The sequence below is a fragment of the Charadrius vociferus genome, unplaced genomic scaffold, assembly GCF_000708025.1.
Source record: "Charadrius vociferus isolate BGI_N301 unplaced genomic scaffold, ASM70802v2 scaffold14, whole genome shotgun sequence".
Taxonomy (NCBI): Eukaryota; Metazoa; Chordata; class Aves; order Charadriiformes; family Charadriidae; genus Charadrius; species Charadrius vociferus.
In genome coordinates, this window is record NW_009648876.1 from 5,716,793 (window position 1) to 5,741,323 (window position 24,531).

The window sequence follows — 24,531 nt, forward strand, 5'->3', positions numbered from 1 at the left end:
TCACCGTCCTTCACCAAATTCTGTTACAGCCACTAAGCTGTAGTCAGAGAGTGAATGAGGTTAGCATTCTTTGGCTTGGGCAAGTCAAAACATTTTGATTAAAATTTTTCTCTTGTGTTCTGCATGTCTGACTGATTTTTTTTTTCCTGTATGAACTTGCAGTTCCTTTTATTTATTTATTTTGATGTCTTAAGTTTCAGTAGTTCTTTGCTGCCTAAAATACTTTGTGCTATTTATGTGGGGTTACACTTTGTTTGTTATTTGAAACTTCATTATTTTAAGAATGTGATTTCTTTTCCTCCAAGAAATTTTTCTCTTTCATCAAAACTCCTTCTCTTCAGAAGATGATCTCCACTAAAGACCCTAATTAAGTCTATTGAGTTTAGTAAAATCAAGAGTCTTTCTGTTGAAGTCTATAAACTGAAAAATCTTTTAAGAGAAGTGTATCTACATTCTTCTATAAAAAAATAAAAAGAGATTGGCTCATCAGAAAACAGAGCTCAACAAAGATCCTATAGCCCTGCAGAAGGCTTAAAGAATTCTTGAAATTTTCTTGTTCCATATCAAGAGTAATTCCAAATCTTCTTCAAACTAAAAATGAGGAGAGAACAAGAGTGGGATATATTCAGAGCTGAGCCATCAGAGTAATAGCTTGGCTGCATAAATCTTTGAAAACTCACTGTTTTCAAAAGGTTAACCATTTTGATGGAAAATTATTGAACTATAGGTGCATTAGCATTGAATTCTGCTAGTTATTTTATACTGTAGATAATTTTATAAAAGTTGTGATCATATAATAAAGTGGTCTTCTTTCTGCTTCTTCATGTAGCTGACACGCTTGTTTATCACATTCAATTTTTGTGTGTCTTGCATGAAATCATAGTAAGGATTTCCTCATAGCCAGTTAACTACTTTCTACGCTGAGGACAAAAACTGCCTGGTGCTGGTCAGGCTACCAAGAACTGTTTTTTAGCTGCAGCAGAGTATATATGTTCACTGTAAATAAACTGTCCTTCCATTTGCATCCTCAGTTTTCATTTGCACGTGCTAATTTGAACTTGCTAGAAATGCCTTTAACTTCCATTTAGTATATATGGCTTGCAGAATGCAAGAAAGTGCTGAGTAAAGAGAGTAAAAAAACAAGAAGCAAAGGCAATTATCTAGATGGATGCAAAATATGTCCTACATACTTCTGTTATTGCAGAGAAAGTATAGAGCTGTGTGAAGAGATCTGCAAGGTATTTGAAGGATGTTTTAATAAGTCTTCACTCTTCCATTTCAGTACATATGACTATATAATACATCATGAGTATGTTTAGTATAAAGTTACCTCATCATTTTTTCCTCATTTCTTTGTGATCATAAATGATCAGTGCAAGATAAATATCTATATTATTATCGTTGTCCAATGAACAGGTATTTAAAAAATGCTTAACATTTTTCAAAACTTGCCTCTACTGCCAGTTGTTTGACTCGTTTTTTTTATGGGTTTGGGTTTTGGTATTTTTCCTTTTTTGTCAGAAGTAGATAGAATCAAAACTTGGTACTGTATTGCACGGTTCAGTACTATCTATCTTCTTGCACAAAAACCTGCTCTGGAGTACCCGTGCAACACTGTCTTCCAGGGTGCAGTATACAAAACCAGATTTCAGTGAGCACAAATATGACTTTTTCTATGAAGATTTACATTTTTTTTACATACTATTTTTTTTAAATTTAGAGAGTTAGACCTTTATAAAAATCAGTATGCTTTAACGTGCTTAAAGTAAGATAAATGAAAAGTTGTATGGTTACTCATTGAACAAATGTTGTACAGTGTAACTTTAATGGGCAAAGTCTCTGAATATTGTAGGCTTGGATGATTATGGGGTGTACAAGAATATATTTCTTATTCTAAAGGTTTCAAAGGGTTTTCAGGTTGTAACATTAGGCACGTTACACAGTGGAACCAGTGGTAGTTCAGGAATATGAAAGCATCATTGAGCTGCAGGTGTCACATCACTTCCCACGCCAAAATAGTTGCCACGTTCAGTTCATATATGTGGTTTCTTACACAAAGGAAATTCATGCATCAATTTTACTGATGTCAGAAATATCCCAGAAATGGTTAGCCCAGATTTGTGTACGTGAAACTCTTTCAGGACAGTTCTGAGGTGCCTCATTTTACCGCCATAACTTCTTCTATGGTTCTTCAGTTCCATCCCATCCCAGGCCTTATGGTAGAGTGGTTTTGTGCATCAGCTACCTGAAGCTTCCTGGGTGGACTCTAAATACTTCCTTGCATTTAAGAATCTGGCCTGTGGTGAATGCTGTGACCAGAAAGTCTTCTTACATTAAAGAACTGAATAAACTTAATAGGGGAAATGAACATTTGAAAACAGTCTGTCTTCTCTGCAGCCATCCCCTCCAGTAGAAAATAAATGTAGAGGCTGGTCAAGGTTTGCAAAGCACTGCAGCTGGCCCTGGAAGTGAGCTGGAATAGCTTCCAGCAGCAACTGCCCTGCTTCTGGACAAAGGGATCCTTCTGCTTCTTCCCCGTGTGTTTGATCCTTTGGCCCTAGCAATGGTCCATATGGCAAAACAAATGCAAATTGCTGGAATCCTGAGACAGGAGCTTCACAATTAACATTTCAGGCATTGTTACTTAGTCTGAAGTGTTTTACAAGTGATATCCTATTTTACTCCTTTTCCTTGCAGATTTCCTTGCAGTCAACCAATATACTTGCACAAGAAACATCCTAATAAAACATGTCATATAAACTACTAATAAATTAATACAGAGCAGCTCCATGTCTGTTACAATCCCAGACAAATCATTACTATTTTAGCAACTCTGTCAAAGAACTGGTGATTTGACATCTATTTCATGTTATTTTGAAGTACAGGGATATAAGAATGTAATTCATTGATTCCTGAGATAACAGAATACAGTAGAAACATGCGTGCTTAAAATTCACTAGACTGGATATTTAATTTCAAAACTTTTTTGAGAATTCTGTAATAGCAGTGTTGGTACAATAGAAAGTGGATCAAGTGTGCAAGTGTGTAAAGACAGCTAGGTGCCTGTAACACTTGAAAATTTCCATTGAAGAAATCTATTTGAAAACAGGGCTCTCAAAGAAACTAAAAAGAAAAAAGTTTTCTGCAGGGAAAACACTTTTGTCAAATTAACAGCTTTCCCATATTCCAACAAGTTTCTGAGAATTTTAGCAAAAGGTAAAATGAAGATAACTTGCTGGCATTTGGCAATGATGAAAATGTCACTCACTTACAATAGAGTAAATTAATCAAAAAAAATCCCCAAGCTGGGAAAGAGAATAATGTGCAGAAAAGTATAGTGCACCAGAAAAAGAGACTGTCACTAGTATGTGTATTATCATGAGGGAAGGGTGGAGAACCTTACTTTGAGGACCAATGTGTTTCCAAGCTGTTGGTGTCAGCAGAAAGCAGGGTGAGTGATCTTGGAGCCCTCCTGGTAGCTGTTTTCCTGCTGCACTTCACAATATGACCTTGTAAAATGCATTCATTTCCCTTAGCCACTGAATGCCACTGCGATACCAGCTAAAGTCCTTTAGCACTTCAGCTCGCTTTCTGATAAACTTGTGACTCGCAGTGAGCCTAGAGCTTTCCATGGCAGTTGGTTTTGCTTAGTCAAACTGCAGATTTTTCATGTATGGTTATTTTCTTTGATTTAATTGTTTAGTTAAAAACAGCTGCAAAAAAAAAAAAAAAAAGTAAGTAGCATTTTCTCTTAACGTTTAACCAATAATCCAAAATAGAAGAGAAGAATTTTATCCTTATTATAACACTGCTTGGAGGTACATGCAGGTAGAGATGAAAAACTGTTTCTCTTTGAGAAGTCAGAGTGCATTTTAAAGGAAAAATACATTTCTGATAGCTGAAAATCTGTATTTGTTTAACAATAAAAAACCCTCTCCTCTCCTTTGTGTTCTCTATACATAAGCATAAAAAGGCAGTGCAGAGAGTCAGCTTAATTCATAATTTTCAAGTACATTAAAAAAAAAAAAATCCAAAAATTCTTTGGCAGATACTCCAATTTTTTTCTGATGAGAAGAATGTGTACATTCTGACTGGAATCTTTGTCTTCTGACAAATTGAAATGCATTTAAAAGGAAAGACCAAATAGACATTTTGTTAAATCATAGATTTTGTTTTACATGTACAGTAGTCATAAGACTGAATGGCAATCTGTTTTTCCTGCTGCGGTTTTACTGCGAGATCAAAGAACAGAAATTTGTAGTATAGCTTCTCTGTCACCGATATTAACTCTAAAGCAACGTACTGCAACCTTTGATCTTTCCGTAGTTTCACGTACATCTTAACAGAATTTCTTGAACAGCAATGACTGAAAAAATATTTTTTAAAGTCAACATCAAAGCTTAGTTTTCATTGACTCTTGAGGGTTTGTTTATGCACTTTTTCTTTGTCTGCTGCAGTGTTTCCAGTTCAGGCTATTTTAGTTGAGGTGGAAAGCTATGAGCAGGCTGATGGATTCAGCAGCTGTGAGTTACAGGATCAGCTGTCTGGAAGACTGAGTGAAGTGGGCAGTTGGCAGCCAAATGGATACAACCCCTGTAGCTCAAGAAATTCCACAGCCAGTGCTACAGGACAGCCCAGGAGAGGATGACAAAATCTCTACCTAAACACTGCTGTGAAACTGTGTAAAACCAAAAATGCCCAGTGGCTATTTGAGATGAATGATTAAAAAAATTGGTTTTGGAAATGGCGCTTTCTAAAAATCAGGCTATAACAGTTGCAGATATCAAACTAAGTACTGATAAAATGGGGAAGGATTTCCATGCTTGTGTTTGTAGGCTGCATATTATTGCCGTTGACCTGGAACTATGCATATTTAGAAACAGATACCAATAGATAAATGCTGTTTTCTTATTACTTAAAAGTACATAGTTTATTTTATCTACCTGCAATTTCTGGTAAGAGCAACTGGCACTCATAACAGCATTTGGGTATTATCTGGTGATATTGCTGTTCTTTGTTTATAAATACAAAGTGTAAAAAGGGCACATGACAATGTTCTGCTGGTTCCGCTCTATCTAATGCTAAATGACCTACAAGGAATTAGGAAGAATGAGGACAATGAGGCCATGAGCCTCAGTAAAATCGGGAACTTACATATGATGACATTTTTGGGCTGTATTTGAACTGCCTTAATTATTACAGAAAATTATTAACTGCATAGCTAGCTGTGCTAGATATAATAATTTCATTTTGCTGAATAATATGTAAATCTAGACATCAAGTACAGTAGTAAGAAAATGTTGTACTAGATACTGCCATCTGGATTTGACATTATATTGTTTCCTCTCAATAATGGTGTTTTGTGCCAGGCAAGTGTAGAGAAAAAATGCAAGTAAACAGGCTGCAGCTTTATTAATGCTTTTCTGCTGAGGACTAATCAGCATTAACTTATATGGCAAAAGTGATCATTTCTTCGTAATCATGTTCTCTTGAAAATGGGCTGGCCTTAGGCTTTACACAGCTATTCTGTCCTTTGCACAGCCATCACCTTCCCACCATCCTACGACAGTTAAAAACCAAGGAAATAGGATATCCATAGGGACCTAAATTCTTTTTTCCAAACTTTATGTAAGATGGACTTCCCACAAACCCAGGTCTAATCCATTTTATCCAGGAACTTGGCCTGTGGTGAAATGAAATACAGTTTTTTTGACAATGGCTGCAGACTCACCTGAAATGCAAGTCACCCACCAGAACGCTTGTTATGTGATGCAGGAATGTTAACTTATGGCTCCAAAGATTTTTTTCAAGAAGTACCCAATAGACTGACATATGACCGTGTGCCATGTGTGCAGTCTGGCACTGAATATTGCGGATCAACTTGTAGCTATCACACAAGCTGTTAGTGCATGTTCACTAAGATTGTTGTATTGATGCTACTGCTCTGTAAGCACGCAGTGAATCCACCATAAGTCTGTCTTCAGACTTAGAGTGCGTGTGCAGGTGGACTGCGCAGCATATATGTAATATATGAATTGGACATATTGAACTCGTGCACGCACTGTAGACATTTGGCCAGGACTTCTGGATATTGAATAGCTGGAGCTATTAATAGGGGAGTTAAATCACTTTAAATCTGTGCCTGGCCTTGTTGCAAATTAAATCAGACTTCCTGAATGGTTCAGTCAGATTTTCGTCTAATAGATGAAGAGAAGTTAAAAAAAAAAAACAAACACCAAACCAGCAGCCCTAAAGGTCATGTCATGTCAGCACAGTTATCAGCAAAAGAAAAAATCCTTTCTGTTCTCCCATGAAAGTAAAGACAAAACTACGGTGACAGTTCAATGCTATACTAATTCCAGGCCAGAAGGAAGAGCGAGCTGATGATAAAGTCAGAAAATGGAGCTCAGAGTGTATATATTATGAAAAGGTATGTAGGGACTTGATTTCCTTCCTGGCTCATTCAGCTGCTCAGAAAATAGCTTCCTGTCTTTTGGCCACCCACTCTTTCTAAAACCGAAATCCTTTAGAAGCTGGCACTTTGTTTGTCCCTGACTGAGATGGTAGTCTTATATGTTAAGGTTAGAGTATGTGACCTTTACTTGGACATGGACGAGGTCGGCCTTAAGTTCTCTCCATGTTACTGAAACTGTCAAGAGCAGTTAATTATCTTATTAGTACATAAAGCATTTGGCTGCTGCTATGCTTGCAGTAGTCTGTAAGTACTTCAGACTTCGCTTTTTGAGGAAAATAAGCAATTGATAACAAGCCATTGCTTCTTTCAAACCTCTAGTGGTGCTGGGATTTGCATTTCGGTACAAAACTTTCTGTGTTTTTGTGGAAAGTTTGTCTACTTCAGAAATTTGGGGTGCTGTGGTAGCTAGCGTAATGGTAGCTCAAGAGAAAACTTATTTGAAGCATGGGTCTGAACTCTTCATTTAGACAATTATCCAGATTCATTAGCTAGTATTTTCAGTACATTATCTAACAATTTTCAGGAGACACTTGCTCATTGTTAATACTTTCTTCTTATGGCTTTGTGTTTTCAACCTCTCTGAGAATTCCTATGGCAGTTGAATTCAGCACGTAACTGTGTATGTGAAGCTGGAAAATAATGAAAACTTGTTTTGCAGGTTGATGCAAACTTAAGCTCATTTGCATGAGTAGTCTAACTGAGGATATATTAAGTATTTTTCTACAGCTTGAGTCTAATTTACAAAGTTACAGTTACTGGGCAAAAGCCTATTTTTTAATCCCTGAAATTAAAATTAAACTGCTTATAACCAAGAGGAAAAAGACACGAACAACATTGGAGAAGTGAACGCAAAATCAGTCAAACTAATTCACTAAAAATATTCTTTAAAACATTTGGAATAACATAGAAATACAGCTGTGCTTTTCAGTCAAGTTTTAGCTGTAGTTGGATAACTGGATAATAATAACTTTTTGCAAAGCTTGGAAATGATTTTACTGTGAGTTTTAGCTTTGTCTGTTTGTCTGCAGAATTAGATTAGCACACTAACCTAACATCCAGGTTTCTCGAGTGTAACGAGAGCGCCCATTTGCTTACCTGGAAGCATGTAGATAGCTGTAGCCCTGAGGACTTGCAGCCCTACGTGTTGCCAGGCGAGGCTGTGTGTTTCGTACTTCCAAATATAGATGCTGCTTGTCACAACCAGGGGACTGAGGACAGAGGGGAATAGATACTGCCTGTCTCTCAAGGCAGCCCCGAAACTCTGCTCGTTTAAACACCAATGGTTTCTGCTCATCTCTGGTATTTCCTGAGCTGCTACTCCAGGCGACTCGATTTAGCTGTCAGTGCTTTATTAAAATGAGTAACTACTGATAATACTCGACCATAATAGTTTTTCAAGGACTAATATTGTGCTATCTGTGGTACTAAAATGATTTGATTTCTTACATACATACAATTACATTTTCAGTATTTTGGCTTTACTTTCAGACTGCAGATGTCAAATCTGAACTGATAAAAATTACTGTACTGTATTATTAATTTAGAAAGAATCAACTTTACTGATTTTCTTGTTATTCTACTGCTTTACAAAACCACAAGAGTATTACCAGAGACATATGGTTTCGTTGTAATTATCTGATAAAGTTGTTTCGATAGCAAATTTGAAATGAAGCAAAATTATGTTGTTTATTCTCATTTTGATTGATGTTATGCCTATACTACCCTTTACCTAAAAAGGACATCTCTGAAAGTTTGAATTAAAATAATTTCTTTATGTTTCTTTTTTTTTAAATAAATAAGTGTTGGATTAAAAATATGTTATTAAGTCACTTTAAAATATATGCCACAGATGTAGGAAAAAACCCTTCTAGGATCCATTACTCCCCCATCCCCCCCCCCCCCCCCGAATTTTAATCACATTTCCTAGTTGTTTATAATATGCTTTTTCACTTAGCTTTCAACCAGAATAGATACAAAGCAGTGTTGTTCACCCAATAATATATGCCTAAATATTCTTTAGTCTTATGACTTACCCTTTCACAAAATAAATTAAGACCAGATTGTAAAGATTTTTACACTGTATGCAGCATGGTTTAGAAATCTGGAACATTAATTGTTAAATTTGGAGGATACCGTCCCATCAAAACCTTAGTTTTATAACCTGACTTGTATTTTCTTTTCTGCTTTCTCAACACAACTGTTCACAGCTTCTCTGCTTTCCCTCTTTCTCCTTCTCTACCCATCTTCTTCTGTTCAATTTTGAGTCCAGAACAAGACTATGCAAAAGTTAGCACCCTCTCATCACTTCAGTCAGCAATGGATCTCAGAAATAGTTTCTCCACATTGACTCTAACTCAGACAGTTGCCCTGCTTGGCTATAGAGGCTAGATTAAAAGGTAAATTCTGTCCAAAAGAATTTTGTTGATGATGGCACAGATCAGATTCTTTGCATTTTAACTGGAGAAGGAAGGGGGCGGTGTGTGTGTGTGGAGCAGAGAGGGAGACTGCTTCTGGCAATCTTCTAACTTTCATTCCTATTGCTGTCTTCTAATATGTCACTGTACAGTGTTAGTTTTCGGCTTCTGACTCATGTGATCTTGTTGTCCTCCTTTATTGTACGCTGTCTCTGCACTTACTGAGCAGTCCTGCCAAACTGGACAGCTGCTGCTTCAGTTGCTGTAGCACTGCCATAAATAAAAAAAAAAAAAAAAGAGAAACCTGGATGTATTAATTACGTTGTCTTTCCTCTCTGAAATAATCTGTTCTGCATTTAATAAAAGGTAGATGTAAAGTAGAGCTGATCCATGCAAAGACCATGCCTGTAGCTGAATATCTACTTTATTTTTCCATTACAGGATATTTGTGAAGATATATCTGATCACGTTGAACAAATTCATGCTCTGCTAGAGACTGAGTTTTCCCTGAAGCTTCTGTCTTACTCTGTCAATGTGATAGTTGATATCCATACAGTACAGCTACTCTGGCACCAACTACGTGTTTCTGTTCTGGTTCTGAGGGAGCGTATTCTCCAGGGACTACAAGACGCCAATGGAAACTACACCAGGCAGACTGATATTCTGCAAGCATTTTCTGAAGAGACTAAGGAGGTACAGTAACTAAATTCGGTTTTGAGAATTTCATCTGTATTTGAAGCGTCTGATCCCTGCTACACATTTAAAATTGCTAGGATTACAATTCTAAGGACGGCTTACTTGTCTTCTAGATATTTTGCTAATTTTGTGTTTTAAGTGTTTTCAGCTGATGATTTTGGTTCTCATTGAACCAAATTAAAGCAATTAATTTAAGGTTAACTTTCAGAATTATCATGCTAGTGGCTAGCGATGTTTTCTCCTGATTGAAATATTTGTCATAAAAGATTGGACACTTTTACCGAGGCGCATCTGGTCCAAAGTCCTTGGTCTGGTCACTCCTGAATTTAAGGTTCATGTCCAATTCAAAACTCAATTTTTTTGGTGCAACGAATTCTTCAATGAAAAGCTTGGACACATCCCTTCATGCATACACAAACCTGAAGCCTACACATTGTTTTCTAAACCTTTCCAGACTAGGTCAATATTGATTTAAAGCAGAATGAAATATTGTCCAAAACTTTCCAGACTAGGTCAACATTGCTTTATAGCAGAGAGGATGGATTTTAATTTGTTTGAGTGGCAATTCTGCAATATGCCTCTAAACAGTCACACATTTTGTCTGAGAAATAATGATGCATGAATCATACGTTTTCTTTACTCTAACGAGGTGTCAAATTCACACACGTGTAAGTGGTTTGTAAATCTGGATTGGTTTAACTAAAATGCCTTTTCCTTTGAATTCATCACTACTAAATTAGCTTAGTTAGAGACACTACTGGCCTAATTTTTAAAACTGAAAGAAGATGCCCATTTTTAATAGTTAGAGTAATGAATGGTTACTAGAAGATACCTTAGCATGTAGAGGATTCTTCATTTGCTGAAAGCCCTAAGATTAGGATAAAATGTTTTTGTTAAGATTAGATACATTTACAGAAAGAGACCTCTAGATCAATGCGGTGAGATTCTGCGACCTATGTTACAGAGGAAGTCAGAAAACCCCTAAACATGTTCTGAATTTCAGTTCACTCAAGTTTGAAGAGAATGTGCATATTTCTCTGCTCCATGTTGGGTTTTATATTTGTCTTTGGCACAACAGAGTGGGTGGTCCTGAAATCAATGCTGAGATAGGCCCAGGCCCACCTCCCACCACCCCCTCTTACTGATGTATACATACGTGCTGCTTCACATTCAGTTACTGCTTTGCTGTCGCTGGTAAACCTTCTCTGGCAAATCTGAAGGAAATCCACACCTGTCTGCATACCCAGAGTGGTGAACTGGGGTGCAGTCATTATTTTATGACATGAGCGTGGTGATTTCAAAACACAAGTAAGGGGCAGATTCAGATACAACGAAACAGGAAATGTCCCATCTGGATGTGATTACAACTGCTATAAAAAACATTCCTCCAATACAGGGGAGGACTGACTGGGGAGGGATAGATTATTTTTCAGTGGGGAAAAAACATGTTGCCAGATAGGCTTATATGGTAAAAAAAAACACAAGACAAAATATCCTGACACGATTCTTTTTTTCCACCCCAACTAAAACATAAATAATAGTTGATAAAATTAATGGCTAGCAATAGCAGGGACACAATATTAGTATTAAGTTTCTACTCTAATGCTTGAATAGGTCCCCAGAAATTACTCTGCAGTGTTTAACTTTCAGATATTTATTCAGGCTTTTCATCAGGTATAATGGTAGTGGTTTTATTTAAAGAAAAAAGATAAATAAATAAAATGTTATGTAGAGACAATTGTACCTACTTTTACCTACGGGTTTGTGGGGTTTTTTTTGTGTGTTTTCCCCATATCCTTTCCCAGACAGGACTACATTGTAGGATTAGTAAGTGCCTCACAATACAGTATTATCTATTAGGGATTTTCATGCATATGTGAATAGTGAGACTGTTTGGGCAAACCTAGAAACCTTTGCCCATACAGCTAACCCTTCCTTGGAGAATCATTCTCCTAATTTTCAGTACTCCATGGAGATTATGAACCAGGAATGACAGCTTATTTTTTTCTCCTAAGATTGAGAAGTCATCTGGTTTGAAATGAATAGAAGAAACTTTCACACACCAGAAAGACTTCTATTTTGGGACTCACTACCGTAGGACACTTAGAGGTGGAAAGAAGTGGAAAAAAAATATCTGAAAACTAAGCAAAGATAGGAGGAATTATAACCCTCCAGATGAAGAAGTCCCTATGCTGCTCATTGGTAGAAGCTGGGAATGTGGGTAGAAATGTTGTGTATGGAAAGGCTGTGTATGTTTAAGCATTTCTTATAGCTCAGCTAGAAGAAAATGTTTAGAACTGATGCAGAGACAGGATAGTGGGTTAGATAGCAATTTGATCTGAACCAGTACAGCAAATGTTATGCTTTTCCGCAGTCCATGAACCTATCATTTCACAAAAAGTTTGGCTTGCTCCTTAAGTCAGCTGTCCTCTGCTTAATGGTGAAGAGTGGCTTTGGCTGCCAATGTTATCTGAGGAGTTCCATGGAAGAAATGACCTGCCAAGGTTTTGTTCGTGTTCAGTGAGACAGTCTCATCTTGTTAGTATTCACCACTCTCTCAGTTCATAGACTGCACAGTCAATCACAGTGCAACAGTCCTGCCTGGGCTATATTTACAGTGTAGCTGTAACACACATAAACGTGCACAAGCTAGCCTCAACACAATGAACTGAGATAACACTAGTAGAGTAGCTATCAAAACATGAAAGCATACAGCACGGGCTCTACTGGCTTGGTTAGGAACACAGATCATTAACTGGGCAGGCAGTAACTGCGCTTTCGGCTATCTCAGCAGCGCCATACTGAATAAGATGGCAGCAGGAAAGGGCACAAAAAGTTTTATGGCTTGGAAGAAACTGAGGAACCAGTGAGGCAAGCTGCCTGCCATGGTGGAGATGCTAAATTAAGAAAATACTTCTTTTATTAAAAAACTTTGGAGGGTTAATATTTTGAAGGACCATTTCTCCTTCAGGAATTACCCAGAGATAGACAGGAAGGAAAGAAAAATTAGTTCTTTGCAGCTTGAGTTCTGTTCAGCTGAACCCAACGTGTGAGTTTTATTTTATAATTGATAAAGCCAGGAAATATGGAAAGGTTCAGTATAAGGCTATGTCAAATACAGTGAATCCTGATGTTCTCAGACAGTGGGTAAAGTCACACACACACGCACAAAAATCTTACAAATTATATTAGCTCATTTGAAAGAGTTAAAAATATGCAGAATTGTGCTGGTTTAAATATAAATACAAGAAGGTATTGGAAACAGCCTACACAGCTTTACAGGAAGCATCACTACTTGAAAAGGGACAAATTTTTTTAACTAAGTCATTCCTATTGATAGCCATGCAAATAACCAAATGTAATATTTTTCTGAAATAAAAATAATTAAAACACGGTAATACTGGCATTAAATAATGCTCCTCTGAAGTACACATTTAAGAGGCTGCTTGGAAAATGACCAAGCAAGATGGTTTAGTGCATGTGATTGTAAATTTTATTAATGTTAATAAACACATTTTTAAGAGATGCAGGAATGGAGCTCATTACTCTGGAGAAATGAAGGCCCTTAGGGCCTTGGAAAGGGTTTTGATTTATATGTGGGTTTACAGTTTCTAATCTTTTCCTGAGATTAGACGAAAAATGCAGCTGTAATACTGATCATTGTTTAGTCATTATTTTTCTTAATAAATGCAGCTCCAAAATATAAAATTGACAGATTTATAGAAACTTCCCCTTTTAATTCTGGATTATTGACAATGTACAATTTGTAGCATAGGTTCCACATCTGGATAATATGTGCTAAATAAAAGGTATTTTCAGTGTCCAAGGTTATGGGTGATAAATAACTTTCGAATCAATCTTTTCTATAAATAATATTTTTAACCGGAGGATTTTTTGTATTTTTACTTTGAGTAATGCAAGTGGGGTGTACAGAGTGTACAGGGCTCAAACTTTATATGTTTATAGAAGATAGCAAACAATAGCTTTCTTTATGGAGACTATCCTTGTTCAAACCAAAATCCAACTCGTTCATTGCGAGATGAAGAGATTGTGGGGTTATTGCACCTTCTTCAGTCACAATGCCTAAGGTCCTTAAACTATGGGTTTAGGCAGTGTAGTGAGACAAGCTGCTCCAGAGAATAATTCAGACAGGAATTGTGGGTACTCAAGAGTTTGCTTTAAAACACTTTATTATAAAAACTAAACCTGGGTAGAAAGATAGGTATACGATTTAGGCATCTAAAGTTAGAATCATAAAACATGAGTTTCTGCCCTTTATGCCGTTTTTAAGTAGTTTCTGCAAGCCCTTGGGCTAATGTTGGCTTTTTTATTTTTAATTCTGCTTTGCAGTTTCTTTTTATCAATTGACATGCTCTGCCAATTTCTCTCATTCTAGATAGATTCATGGAGTTACTTAAGACATACACCAGTGTAAATAAGAACAGAAATTGTTTCAGAATTATTTGATCCTACGTTCAGGTTTCAAATTACATGGTGGGATCTGGAAATAGCTGAGGCCTGTTTAGATGTTAGAACATTAAATCATCTACTAAAAAAATGCTTTGGATCTTTATGTAGTTAGATTTTTTTAGTGTTCTTCAAATAAGTCACCAAAATATTTATAAACATTAATTTGAATTTGATCTTAAAATCTCATTTGCCACCTCAGATGGTCTCCTCTGGCTATGTCTGTGTTTCTGAGATTGTGAAGGACTTCCATTCAGAAGATGCTGACAAGGGGTCTTGGCAGGCTGGAGGTTTAGGATTCCCAGCTATAGTTTCTTTTCCTTGCGCTGTTCTCCATTTGTGCTCCAAATATCCAGCAGTTAAATTCTTGGTTGATAATGCTACAAAAAAAGTGAAATGTAGTTAGCAACCCGTATCTCATAAATATGGGAAGAAACGTCTGTCGTTGCTAGATGATGCTTGGAAAAAACATTCTGGCAGTCAACTGAAAGATTGTAGAACAGCGTGGATTTCTGAGAACGCAAGATTAACAAGGTGGCTGATATACTCAGCAGTCCCCAAGATCCCCTCCTTCCTGTTTGAGGTAGTTAACTCAGGGAATACTATGACTCTGTTGTATGGAATTTCTGAGTGTCCCCTACAGAGCAAGTAGAACTGAGAGCAAAATTTAAGGAGGAGAATACCAATACAAAAGTGAGTTGCTACTTTTAGGTAACTTGCTGCAACAGCCTGAAACTAAGCATTCTTCAGTTTACTGCCATTTTTGATTCCCAAATACTTTAGAATGGTTTGCCCTTCTACAGGGTACTGCAAAAGAAGGCAGGTCAGTGATGAATGCTTTTCTAGATGTTAGGCAGCGAAACCCAGAAACTGATAGTTCTTTATGTGTGCTGTATATGAAAATTAACCTTCTAAAAAAGTACCATTTCTTTGTCTATTTCAGGACCGTCTTGACTCTTTAACTGAAGTTGATGATTCTGGACAGTTAACCATCAAATGTTCTCAAAATTACTTGTCACTGGATTGTGGTATTACTGCATTTGAGCTATCTGACTATAGTCCTAGTGAGGATTTGCTTGGTGCTCTGGATGATATGACCTCTAGCCAAGGGAAAGCCAAATCATTTGAATCCTGGAACTACAGTGAGATGGATAAGGACTTTCCAGGATTTATCAGAAGTGTGGGTTTACTTGCAGTAGCAACTGATTCCATTGCTTCCCAGTGTAATGAAGCATTAAACGAGAAAGAAACGCATGTACCTCTTTCAGCAGAAGATGGAGAAGAAAGCAAAGAGAGTAAAGGGCCAGATGAGCTCTCACTAGTATCTCCTGCTGCAAACTCCTCTCTTTCTAAAGGACCTCACTCTGAAGATGGTGTTTCACCTGCTGACAGCAAACCAGTTTCCACATTAAAGAAACCCGAATGCAATCTTCCACAGCCCACCAGTGAAAAAATCAAACACTCTCACTGTGAAAACTCAACTCCTAAGAGGTCCATAAGAGACTGCTTTAACTATAATGAAGACTCCCCTACACAGCCTACATTGCCAAAAAGAGGTCTGTTTCTGAAAGATGATGTGTTTAAAGATTATATGGAAGCCAATGATTTAAAAAGGCAAATCTCCCAGATAGTTAAAAATGAAATGAGTAGAAGTACACCCTCATTGTTAGATCCACCAGACAGGTCCAAGCTTTGCCTAGCTTTACAGTCACCCTACACTAACAGTCCATCTGCAGTTAGTCAGTCATATGACTGCTTAAATACCATAGGTGATAGAAATCTTGAGTACACAATAAATAATCACTTTAAGGACAGTCCCATAAGTCTAAGGAAGTCTACTTTCTACACCTGTAAAGAAAAATCAAAGCACAAGAAGTCTCATGATGCTCCAGAGAAAGTGAAAGCTGGCAGAACACCTGGAGGTGTGTGTAAAATGGCTACACCAACACAAGTCAAAAAAAGAGGACGTTCTTCTCTAATAAATGGAATTACTTCTCATAGTTCTCATTCTCTCGAGGAGACGGAAACAGATTCTTCTGCATCATCAGATGGTTGTAACCAGAGAGACCCAAATAGGCAATCACAAGGTAAAACCGAGCCTTTTAGTTCACCAACACGTAGCCAAAAGAGCGCTTCCTCAGCTGGTTCTGAGCTTACCGACTCATCACCTCTTCTACTGAGAAGAAAGAATAATAAAAGCTTCTCCTCAACACCAAGCTATACTCAAAAAAACAGTAAAGGTGGTGAGGTCTGGTATGGATCTGATGAATATTTAGCACTTCCTTCACACCTCAAACAGACTGAAGTATTAGCTTTAAAACTAGAAAATTTGACAAAGTTGTTGCCCCAAAAGCCCAGAAGAGAAACTATTCAAAACATCGATGACTGGGAGCTGTCAGAAATGAACTCAGATTCAGAAATGTATCCAACGTACCAGACAAAAAAGCACAAAAAAATGGGTAGAATTTCACCAAGCTCTTCAAGCGATATAGTATCCTCCTTAGGAGACAGTATTGAATCTGGGCCTCTCAGTGATATTCCCTCTGAAGAAGATCTTTGCATGCCTGTATCTTGCATTAAAAAATACATTGAAGAAAAGTCAGAAAGGACTGCTGTCACTCAGCCCACTGAGAATGAGACTTCTGCCTCAAATAAATCAGCTTTAATTCATCAACTGATGCAAGATATACAGCATCAAGAGAATTATGAAACCATTTGGGAAAAAATTGAGGTAAGGTAATAATCTTGTGTTGTTCTCCTGTGTTCTTGATAAACCTATATATGGAGATGGAGCTGTGGGCAGGGGTGAAGTTGCTTTCTTATTTTCTTTTAATGATGAAAATAGTCTCATCTAGTGACTGCTAGAAGTAGAGAACAGCAGTGATCATTGTAATTATAATAGACTGCAGTTAACTTTAACTAACTATACAGAATTTGCCTACATTATTTTACCTACACCAATGCCTTTAAACTTGGCAAAGCATAATTTTATCAATAGAGCTTCTCTTTGCCAAGATCAGGTACATGGTAAGTTATTTTTTGCATGAAGTGAAAGATAAACATTGGAAAATCAGCACTTTTTGTCATATTTGAATGAAGTTATACTTAATATCATCTGCCTATTTTCTTTATAAAAAATAATTGCTTTAGTCCAAGAATAGAGGAATAATTTTCTTGATCCCTTGTCATATCATATATAATAACCACATTTCTTTAATCAGTTCTCTTCTCTTGCAGTGATTATTTTCCCTCTATTGGTGGAACCTAAGCTTAACATCTTTTCTTCTATTCCTTTTTTTTTTTTTTTAACTTAAATAATCCTTTCTAAATAATGGCTATTTAATAGTGCTAGAGCAATAATGGCAATATACTATCCCATTAAACTTCAGATGAGATAGAATTTCATTCTTGGCTTCTGGCATCACTTCTTCAGAAGCAACTCTTCTTTATAAAGTGGAAACACTTGCAGCAGTTAACACTGTGAGAGATCTTTCTGAGAAAAAAGATAAACTTTGGAAAGGGAGGTGAATTTGAATGAATAATCAAATAAGGACCAAGCCATCTCAATAATGTAATTATTAGCTTACATTCATAAAAAAAAATTGTTTCAATTTTCTGATGGGTTTTTCTTCCTGGCCATTGTAGAGGACAACTCTCCTATTCAGAACATTTAATGTCCATCCTCAATATAGTTTAGTAAAATGGCTGTCAGAAAAGAAAGCTCCTTCTCTACTAGATTTCAAAATCCTTTAAAATTCATGAAATATGCATTAAAGGGTGATCTTGGCATCTAAATGCTAAATCTTGTATCTATATTACCTTCTGTGTTATCAAGCGCTGTAAGAACTAAGAAAAAAGGAGGACTTAGTTTTATAACTTCAGTAAACACTTCTTATGATGTGTGATTTCTACAACTTTTGAAGACACTGGGAGTATTATGACTAGTAGAAAAGCAGTAGAGCTAGAGATGTTTGAGCACAAAGTCAAGGCAGGAAACACAGAAAGACAAATTTCTTCTTAAACAAAGGAGGGAGCAGCAGCTGTCAGCCTCAAAACACCTCTAAAGGGCAGTGCTTAATGATGCAAGTTGTTCCCTCTGTCCTGATGGCTGGGGTTCATCTTCTGGACTCTGATGAAAGAATCATTTTCATAAGCGCAAGCTGTTTCTGTGCTTAAGTTTGTGTAGTGTTGAAAATTAGGCCAGATAAAGCTGACAGATACAGAGCCCTTCTTTCTGAGCAAGCAACAAATCCCATCAAAGCTGCTTGTGAATATGTAAGATGCTGTCTTTCAAATGATACTATAAGAGCCTGTTTAAGGAATGGAATTGTTGAGTGTCTAGGGACCAGCTCCCTCTACTAGATGCTAACTAGCATCCTTTTTGGCAAGAAGCAGGTGGCAGAGGAACTTTCTGCATCACCCTCTCAAATCATTATGTTTATTTTTTCTCAAACTTTTTGAAAAGGTAATTCTCTTTTTGGGGGTCATCTGTCATTGTGTGATTCCCTGCAGCTGCAGTTCAGCCCTGCCAGGATGGGGGAATAAGAACCAGCTGTAACAACTGGTTGCAGCTGTAAACACTGGCTTCCTCTCCATACCCATCCTCTCCTCACCTCCTTTGGAGAGTGGATTGAGCTCCTGACAGCAATTAAAGGTAGTTAGCTGTTCTCTGGCCAGAGTAAACCCTTCTAGCTAGTGATTACAGCTGCTGCTCTTGTCCTTGAAGAACTTTGCTACTACTTTTCTACAGTTTCTCAGTGTTTATGGTTGTGATGAATGTTTGGGAAATGTTGATCATGGAGTTTGAAGTAATCTTATGAAGTATATTGTGTGAAGGGGCTCAGAGTAAAGGAAGAACTTAAACAAAAAGAAGACCAGATGCAAAGAGCACTGCTGGGAAGAGAGATAGCTCAGTGATCCATGCCCTAAAAAGCAGCACAAATGAAAGTTTCATATTTATTTCATGCAGAAAGATGTATATTAGCTACAGTAAGTGGCTTGAAAATGTACTTCCTGAATGGTGAACAAAAATAATCAAGAGAAAAGTTTTCAAATGTTTTACAAAGCAGTTATAACATTTTAAAGAAATATAAGGTTTTCCCAAGCTGCTTATTTACCTAGGCTTTTCCATTGTTGATAGTAATTATATCTTCCGGTTTTAAGACTAGTAAGAAAACATTTTTTCAATGCAAGAGCTCTTACCAAGGTAAATCCTGCCTCAGTAACACTATGGTGCCTTGCTGAGGTACTTTAATTTGACACAAGTAATAGAAAAATAGAAAATTCCTCCCTTATCTGATGTTATGAAGTATTGTAAACAAAATCTACCTAAAAATACCATACCTGTAAAGGACTCACAATTGAGTCCTTTCTTTTGCTAGATCTCCTGTTTCATAATTCCCTAAGGAGAGTGCCAAAAGTGTGCCATTGCTTTTTTAATCATCATCATTTGGCATTTACATTACTTCTGTTATATAATAAAAGTCTCCAACTCAAAAAGGCGTTTCCTAATTGCATGAATACATGTCTTGGCAATAATTCAATACTACTTCTGTTAGCAGCAGTTTTGTGCTAAACAAGTCAGATCGCAAATGAGAACTTAATTAAGGACAGAAGAAGCGTGCTCGTGGCCATTAGTAATCCAGTTACACTGCTGCAAATGTCTAGCCTAATGTATTTTATTTATTGAGATTGTAAACCAAAACTAAAATAACTCAACCTTTCATTTTGGGACAGCAACAGCTTAGAAATGACTGGCAGCCTCAAAATAATTGAAAGTCATATTTTAGATAGGCAATAGGGCAAACAAGGAAGATTTAGTAATTTATTATGATGGGAATAATTTAGAATTAGTATAAATCTAGTAATATCTTGATAATAAGCAATTTGTTGAACATATGCTGAAGCGTTTATTGGAAGCCTTATTCATTTCTCAGTAATATGAAGGATAGTCATGTGCACAAACTGGTAACGCGTAGTTTATCATATTTGGAAATTATGCAGATGTCCTTGCATGGGTATTATCATGCTGTTAATCTATCTGTCTGTCTACAAACAGAATTCTGCTCGACTGGCCCATTTGCTGTTACATAGGATCACTTTCTTGCTTTGCAACAAATATTGCATACTCTTGCCATATTTTTGCTTGCACTGCAGCTAATTCTTTGGCACGTGCTTCTTATGCCTTTAGTACTGAGTACCTCCTGTTGTGTTTTAGGCCAAACTGGCTACTGGGGACATGGGGCACCCTAGATGGGACTGACGTGCTCCCCTCTACCCCTCTTCTAAGAGAGAGGCAGAGGAGGGAAAAAGAGACTTGTGAGTTTAGAAGGAACTAAACTACTTTAATGAAATATTAATAATAAAGTAATGAAATATATACAAAACCGTATGAAGCTCCCAGGATGACAATCACGTCACTGGCTGGCACTGGGGAAGCCCCAGACTGGACTCAGTGATGGACAGGAACTGGATTCCGGATCTGGATTCAGGATTGGGATCAAAGGCAGGCAGCCAGCCAGAGTCCTCCTCAGACGTCGGCCATTGAAGAAAGAGGCTGACCCTTTGATCCCTCAGCTTTTATACTAAGCATGAGGCAGATGGGATGGAATATCCCGTTGGTCAGTTTTGGGTCACCTGTCCTGTCCACTACTCCCCGCAGGTGGGACCCCTCTACGCTTTTCCACTTCCAACCCTCCAACGGGGCAAATAACCAAGTGAGCCGCCCTTGGCTGTTATGGCAGTAAGTATGAGCAGGAGCCTCTCTGCATACCATGCCTGGGCATCAGCTATAAACACAGGTCTCATCACTCTGAGAGCGAACAGTGTCTGCACAATATGCTGTTAATTTCAGTAGTTGGGGGAGGCCCAGCTAAGAAGCAAAGTTACTGAACGAAATTGGTCCTGTTTTACCTCAAACCAGGGCACCTCTATTCTGGGGTACATGACAATTTCCACGGCCGTTCCTTGTATGTTTCAGAAATTACTTTTTGGAGCTAAATGTGAGAACGAGGGATACCAAATTCTGAATGTTCCTCTGATTGTTAAAGAGTAGTTCAGCTTTTAGTAGCTACCCTAAATGAATTTGTAGAATGCAGATTATGCTCTGTAGTTTCTGTTACTAACTGGAGGGGAAAAACATCTTTCTCACAGATAAAGTCAATAGAGTTCTTTGCTGTAAGAAGATGGCCAATTGCCACTTCTCACATGTAACACTAGGACTCCATAGTTATCAGTTTCATAATGCTTTAAGGTTTACTTTTGTAAGTAAACTGTTTTCCTTAAAATTATACTAATAATTGATATTTTTTCCCCATTTTTACATCCAAACTGAAATATGGGAAGAAAAACCTGATCTTGGGCTTATCTAATGACAACACATTTTCAATCATAGGCACTATTACAAAGGGCAGAAATGTAACCATTTGCAAGACACTTCATTCTTTAAATGAAGATGTGTTTCCTTTGCAGGCCTCAGGGTTAACTGTATGGAGCAAATTGCTGCTATTGTCCTGTTACACAGACTTATAGCTTGTTTTATTGCAGGGTCCATTTCTGTAAGAGGCAGCTGAATTTCCTCTGCAACAAGCAATTTGATATCTATCGATCCCATCTTTTTAGCTCATCACATTTCACAAATTTGCCCTCAACTCCATTGGCTCTGTATTTTGCCTGGGGAGCCCAGACAGCCTTGGAACTGCTTACCCACCTTCTTGACATATCAAGGGAATAAAATAATGCTGCTCTGCATGTTTTTCTGCTGTGGGTTAGAGGATGCCCCAGGGATTCTACAGCAAAGAGTGACATAAAAGATTTTGCTGCCTTCCGGGACCCAGTCAGGGACACCTTTCCCCTCATGCAACCATTTATCCCTTCTGAACCCAAGATGCCTCAGTAGAGCAGATATAAAAGACTCTTTTTCCAAATTATTGGAGTAACGGAAATAATTTTCCTGTCTAGGAGGAATTAAGGTTCAGTTCAGTCTACAAAGGAGAGTGCAACATAAGAGCTAAACTTGTTAGCGTGATAAATAGCTTGTGTGTTTGGGTGGGAAAGATTTGTGTTTTTAGAGGGTAGTCACAAAAGGTGACTACATGTTTGGCTTCTGCAAATGGTTAATGGACTTGGTAGAGGAAGGTTGTGTTGGAGATATGGCTGGCAGTCCATTTGGGCAGCGGAGAGCCAGTTGGTTAGAAAATATTTAGAGAACTGAAAAAAAGGGGAAAGTTTTTTTTAGATTGAAAGGGGACGGATCTGTTTCTGGGCAGAGAACTGTTGAAAAACACACCAGTACAGTTAAGGTAGAAGCTGGATTGCTTTAGGGGAAGCAAAGTTTGTGTTTGGAGGTGATTTTCACCATTGAGGGGAAAAGCATGCATAGAGGACAAATGAAGTTTGGGCTGTGGGACTAAGGTAGTGGAAAAACTAATAGGAACTGACAACTCTCATGGGGCTTGGTAACAAAGCTGAGAGTTGGGGTTGTTCAGCCTGGAGAAGAGAAGGCTTCAGGGAGACCTTATAGCAGCTTTCCAGTATCTGAAGGGGGCCTACAAGAAAGCTGGAGAGGGACTTTTTACAAGGGCATGTAGTGATAGGACAAAGGGGGAATGGTTTCAAACTGGAAGAGGGTAGATTTAGATTAAATATTAGGAAGAAATTCTTTACTGTGAGGGTGGTGAGGCACTGGAACGGGTTGCCCAGAGAAGTTGTGAATGCCCCATCCCTGGAGGTGTTCAAGGCCAGGCTGGATGGGGCTTGGGGCAACCTGATCAAGTGGAAGGTGTCCTTGCTCATGGCAGGGGTGTTGGAACTTGATGATCTTCAAGGTCCCTTCCAACATAAACCATTCTATGATTCTATGAATAAAAGAAAAACACAGAACAGAAATCAGTAATGAAAGAGCAGGTAGAAAAAGCAAAGATAACCAACAAGGAACAGGACTGGCTTATTTTCAACTACCAGATAAAGGATTTTTAAAGTGTCATAGTGCTCCTCTCAGCCCTCTTGCTTTCAATAACTTAGTAACAGTATTTCTAATACTGACCCTCTTAAAATAAATGGATTGCATATTTTTCCTAATAGAGTGCTTGCCAAAATTTGTTCATCTCTGAATCTTACTTATACTGCTTCAAGCAATTTAGATTGAAATACTGCTCTTGGTTGATGACCAGTTTGTAAAAAAACAATAAGTGAAAGAAGTATCAGATCCAGCAATTCCTTGGCAACTCTGCAATTTTCTCAGCAGTCTTGCTGCTTTGTGCAGCATAATTGAAAATGTCACTTTGCATTTTGTACTGAAAGTCAAGTTTGTGCTTTCTTGTTTTGAGTCTGATACTCCCCTGCTTTGAAAGCCCATCCCTCAGTTTTCAAGCTGGTTAAACTATTATTAAAGCAGCAATGTAGCAAACATACGGAACTCTCACTTTTACTCAGACAAACACTTCTTTACTAGAAGATGATATTGAAATGCAGTGAACCCTCTGTTCCTCCAAAACACTTAGTTCCTAACAGTTTGCCTGAATTTTAAACAGCTCCTCCAAGTACATTCACTTTGGCATTTGCTTTACTACAAATAGTCTGAGGGAGTTTGTCACCAGCAATCTTTGCAAAAACAGCAACTTCTATGTAAGCTGTGCAAATTCTGATTTTGTAACTTTACATCTAAATCTGACTGCAGGAATTATGCTTCCTTAATGAAACACATCTATTGTGAAGCATATGCTTGTTCAGAACTGTTTGAATTTTCAATGTAAAGACCTCAGAATGTTTTGGCAGTGAGCAGTTTTAGATCAGGGATTTTTCAAGTTCGGTATTTGGCAAGTCATTCCAAATAATTTGGGGGGGGGAAAAAGAGAGAGGGAGAGAGAGAAATAGAAGAAATCTGCTCACAAATAATTTTAGTAGCACTGATTTGAGGGTATGTCTTTACTAGTACTTGGAACTGATTGTAAGGGATACGTCTACATCCAATGTTTGGCTCACATCTGATGTGAGACCTTTGGCTGCAAAAAGCCTCCTGATTCTCTCTTGTTGCGTACATAGTTGGATACCACATCTCAGCTCAGGGATGGCTACTAACAGCTTAGATGAACTGAGGAACAGCTGCTTTTGCATACATGATTCTGTGAGCCCTCCTATTCTAATGCAGTCACTCAGATCAGCTTTAAGCGACCATTGGCTTTACAACCCAGTCACGTCTCGATCACCTGTATCACAGCCTCACCACAAGCCTGCACCGGAGCCATCCACGTTATTTATTTGCCAACTGGAAAGTTCCTAGAAATTGGTCAAGAATTATTTCTTAGCTGCTGGATTTCTGCTAATAGGCACAAGGGTATAGCAGAGCAGAAGACAGACAGAGGGAACAGTAGGGCTGCAAGAGGTGGACTTCCTGCTCTCACTGTAGTGAAGGACAGGCTGGAAGGTGAGCAGTGGGTGCCAGGTGACCTACCTGGAAAGACAATAGAGGCTCCAAATTTA

At 37.8% G+C, this 24,531-nt stretch overlaps 1 protein-coding gene across 1 annotated transcript in view; it reads left to right on the forward strand.

Annotated features, from left to right (window-relative positions):
• AKAP6 (A kinase (PRKA) anchor protein 6) overlaps nucleotides 1-24,531 on the forward strand; it is a 232,497-nt gene that overhangs the window by 29,206 nt on the left and 178,760 nt on the right. Inside the window, 2 exon segments of the mRNA XM_009886945.1 lie at nucleotides 9,331-9,582; nucleotides 14,996-16,783. Coding sequence (XP_009885247.1) covers nucleotides 9,331-9,582; nucleotides 14,996-16,783 — 2,040 coding nt within the window.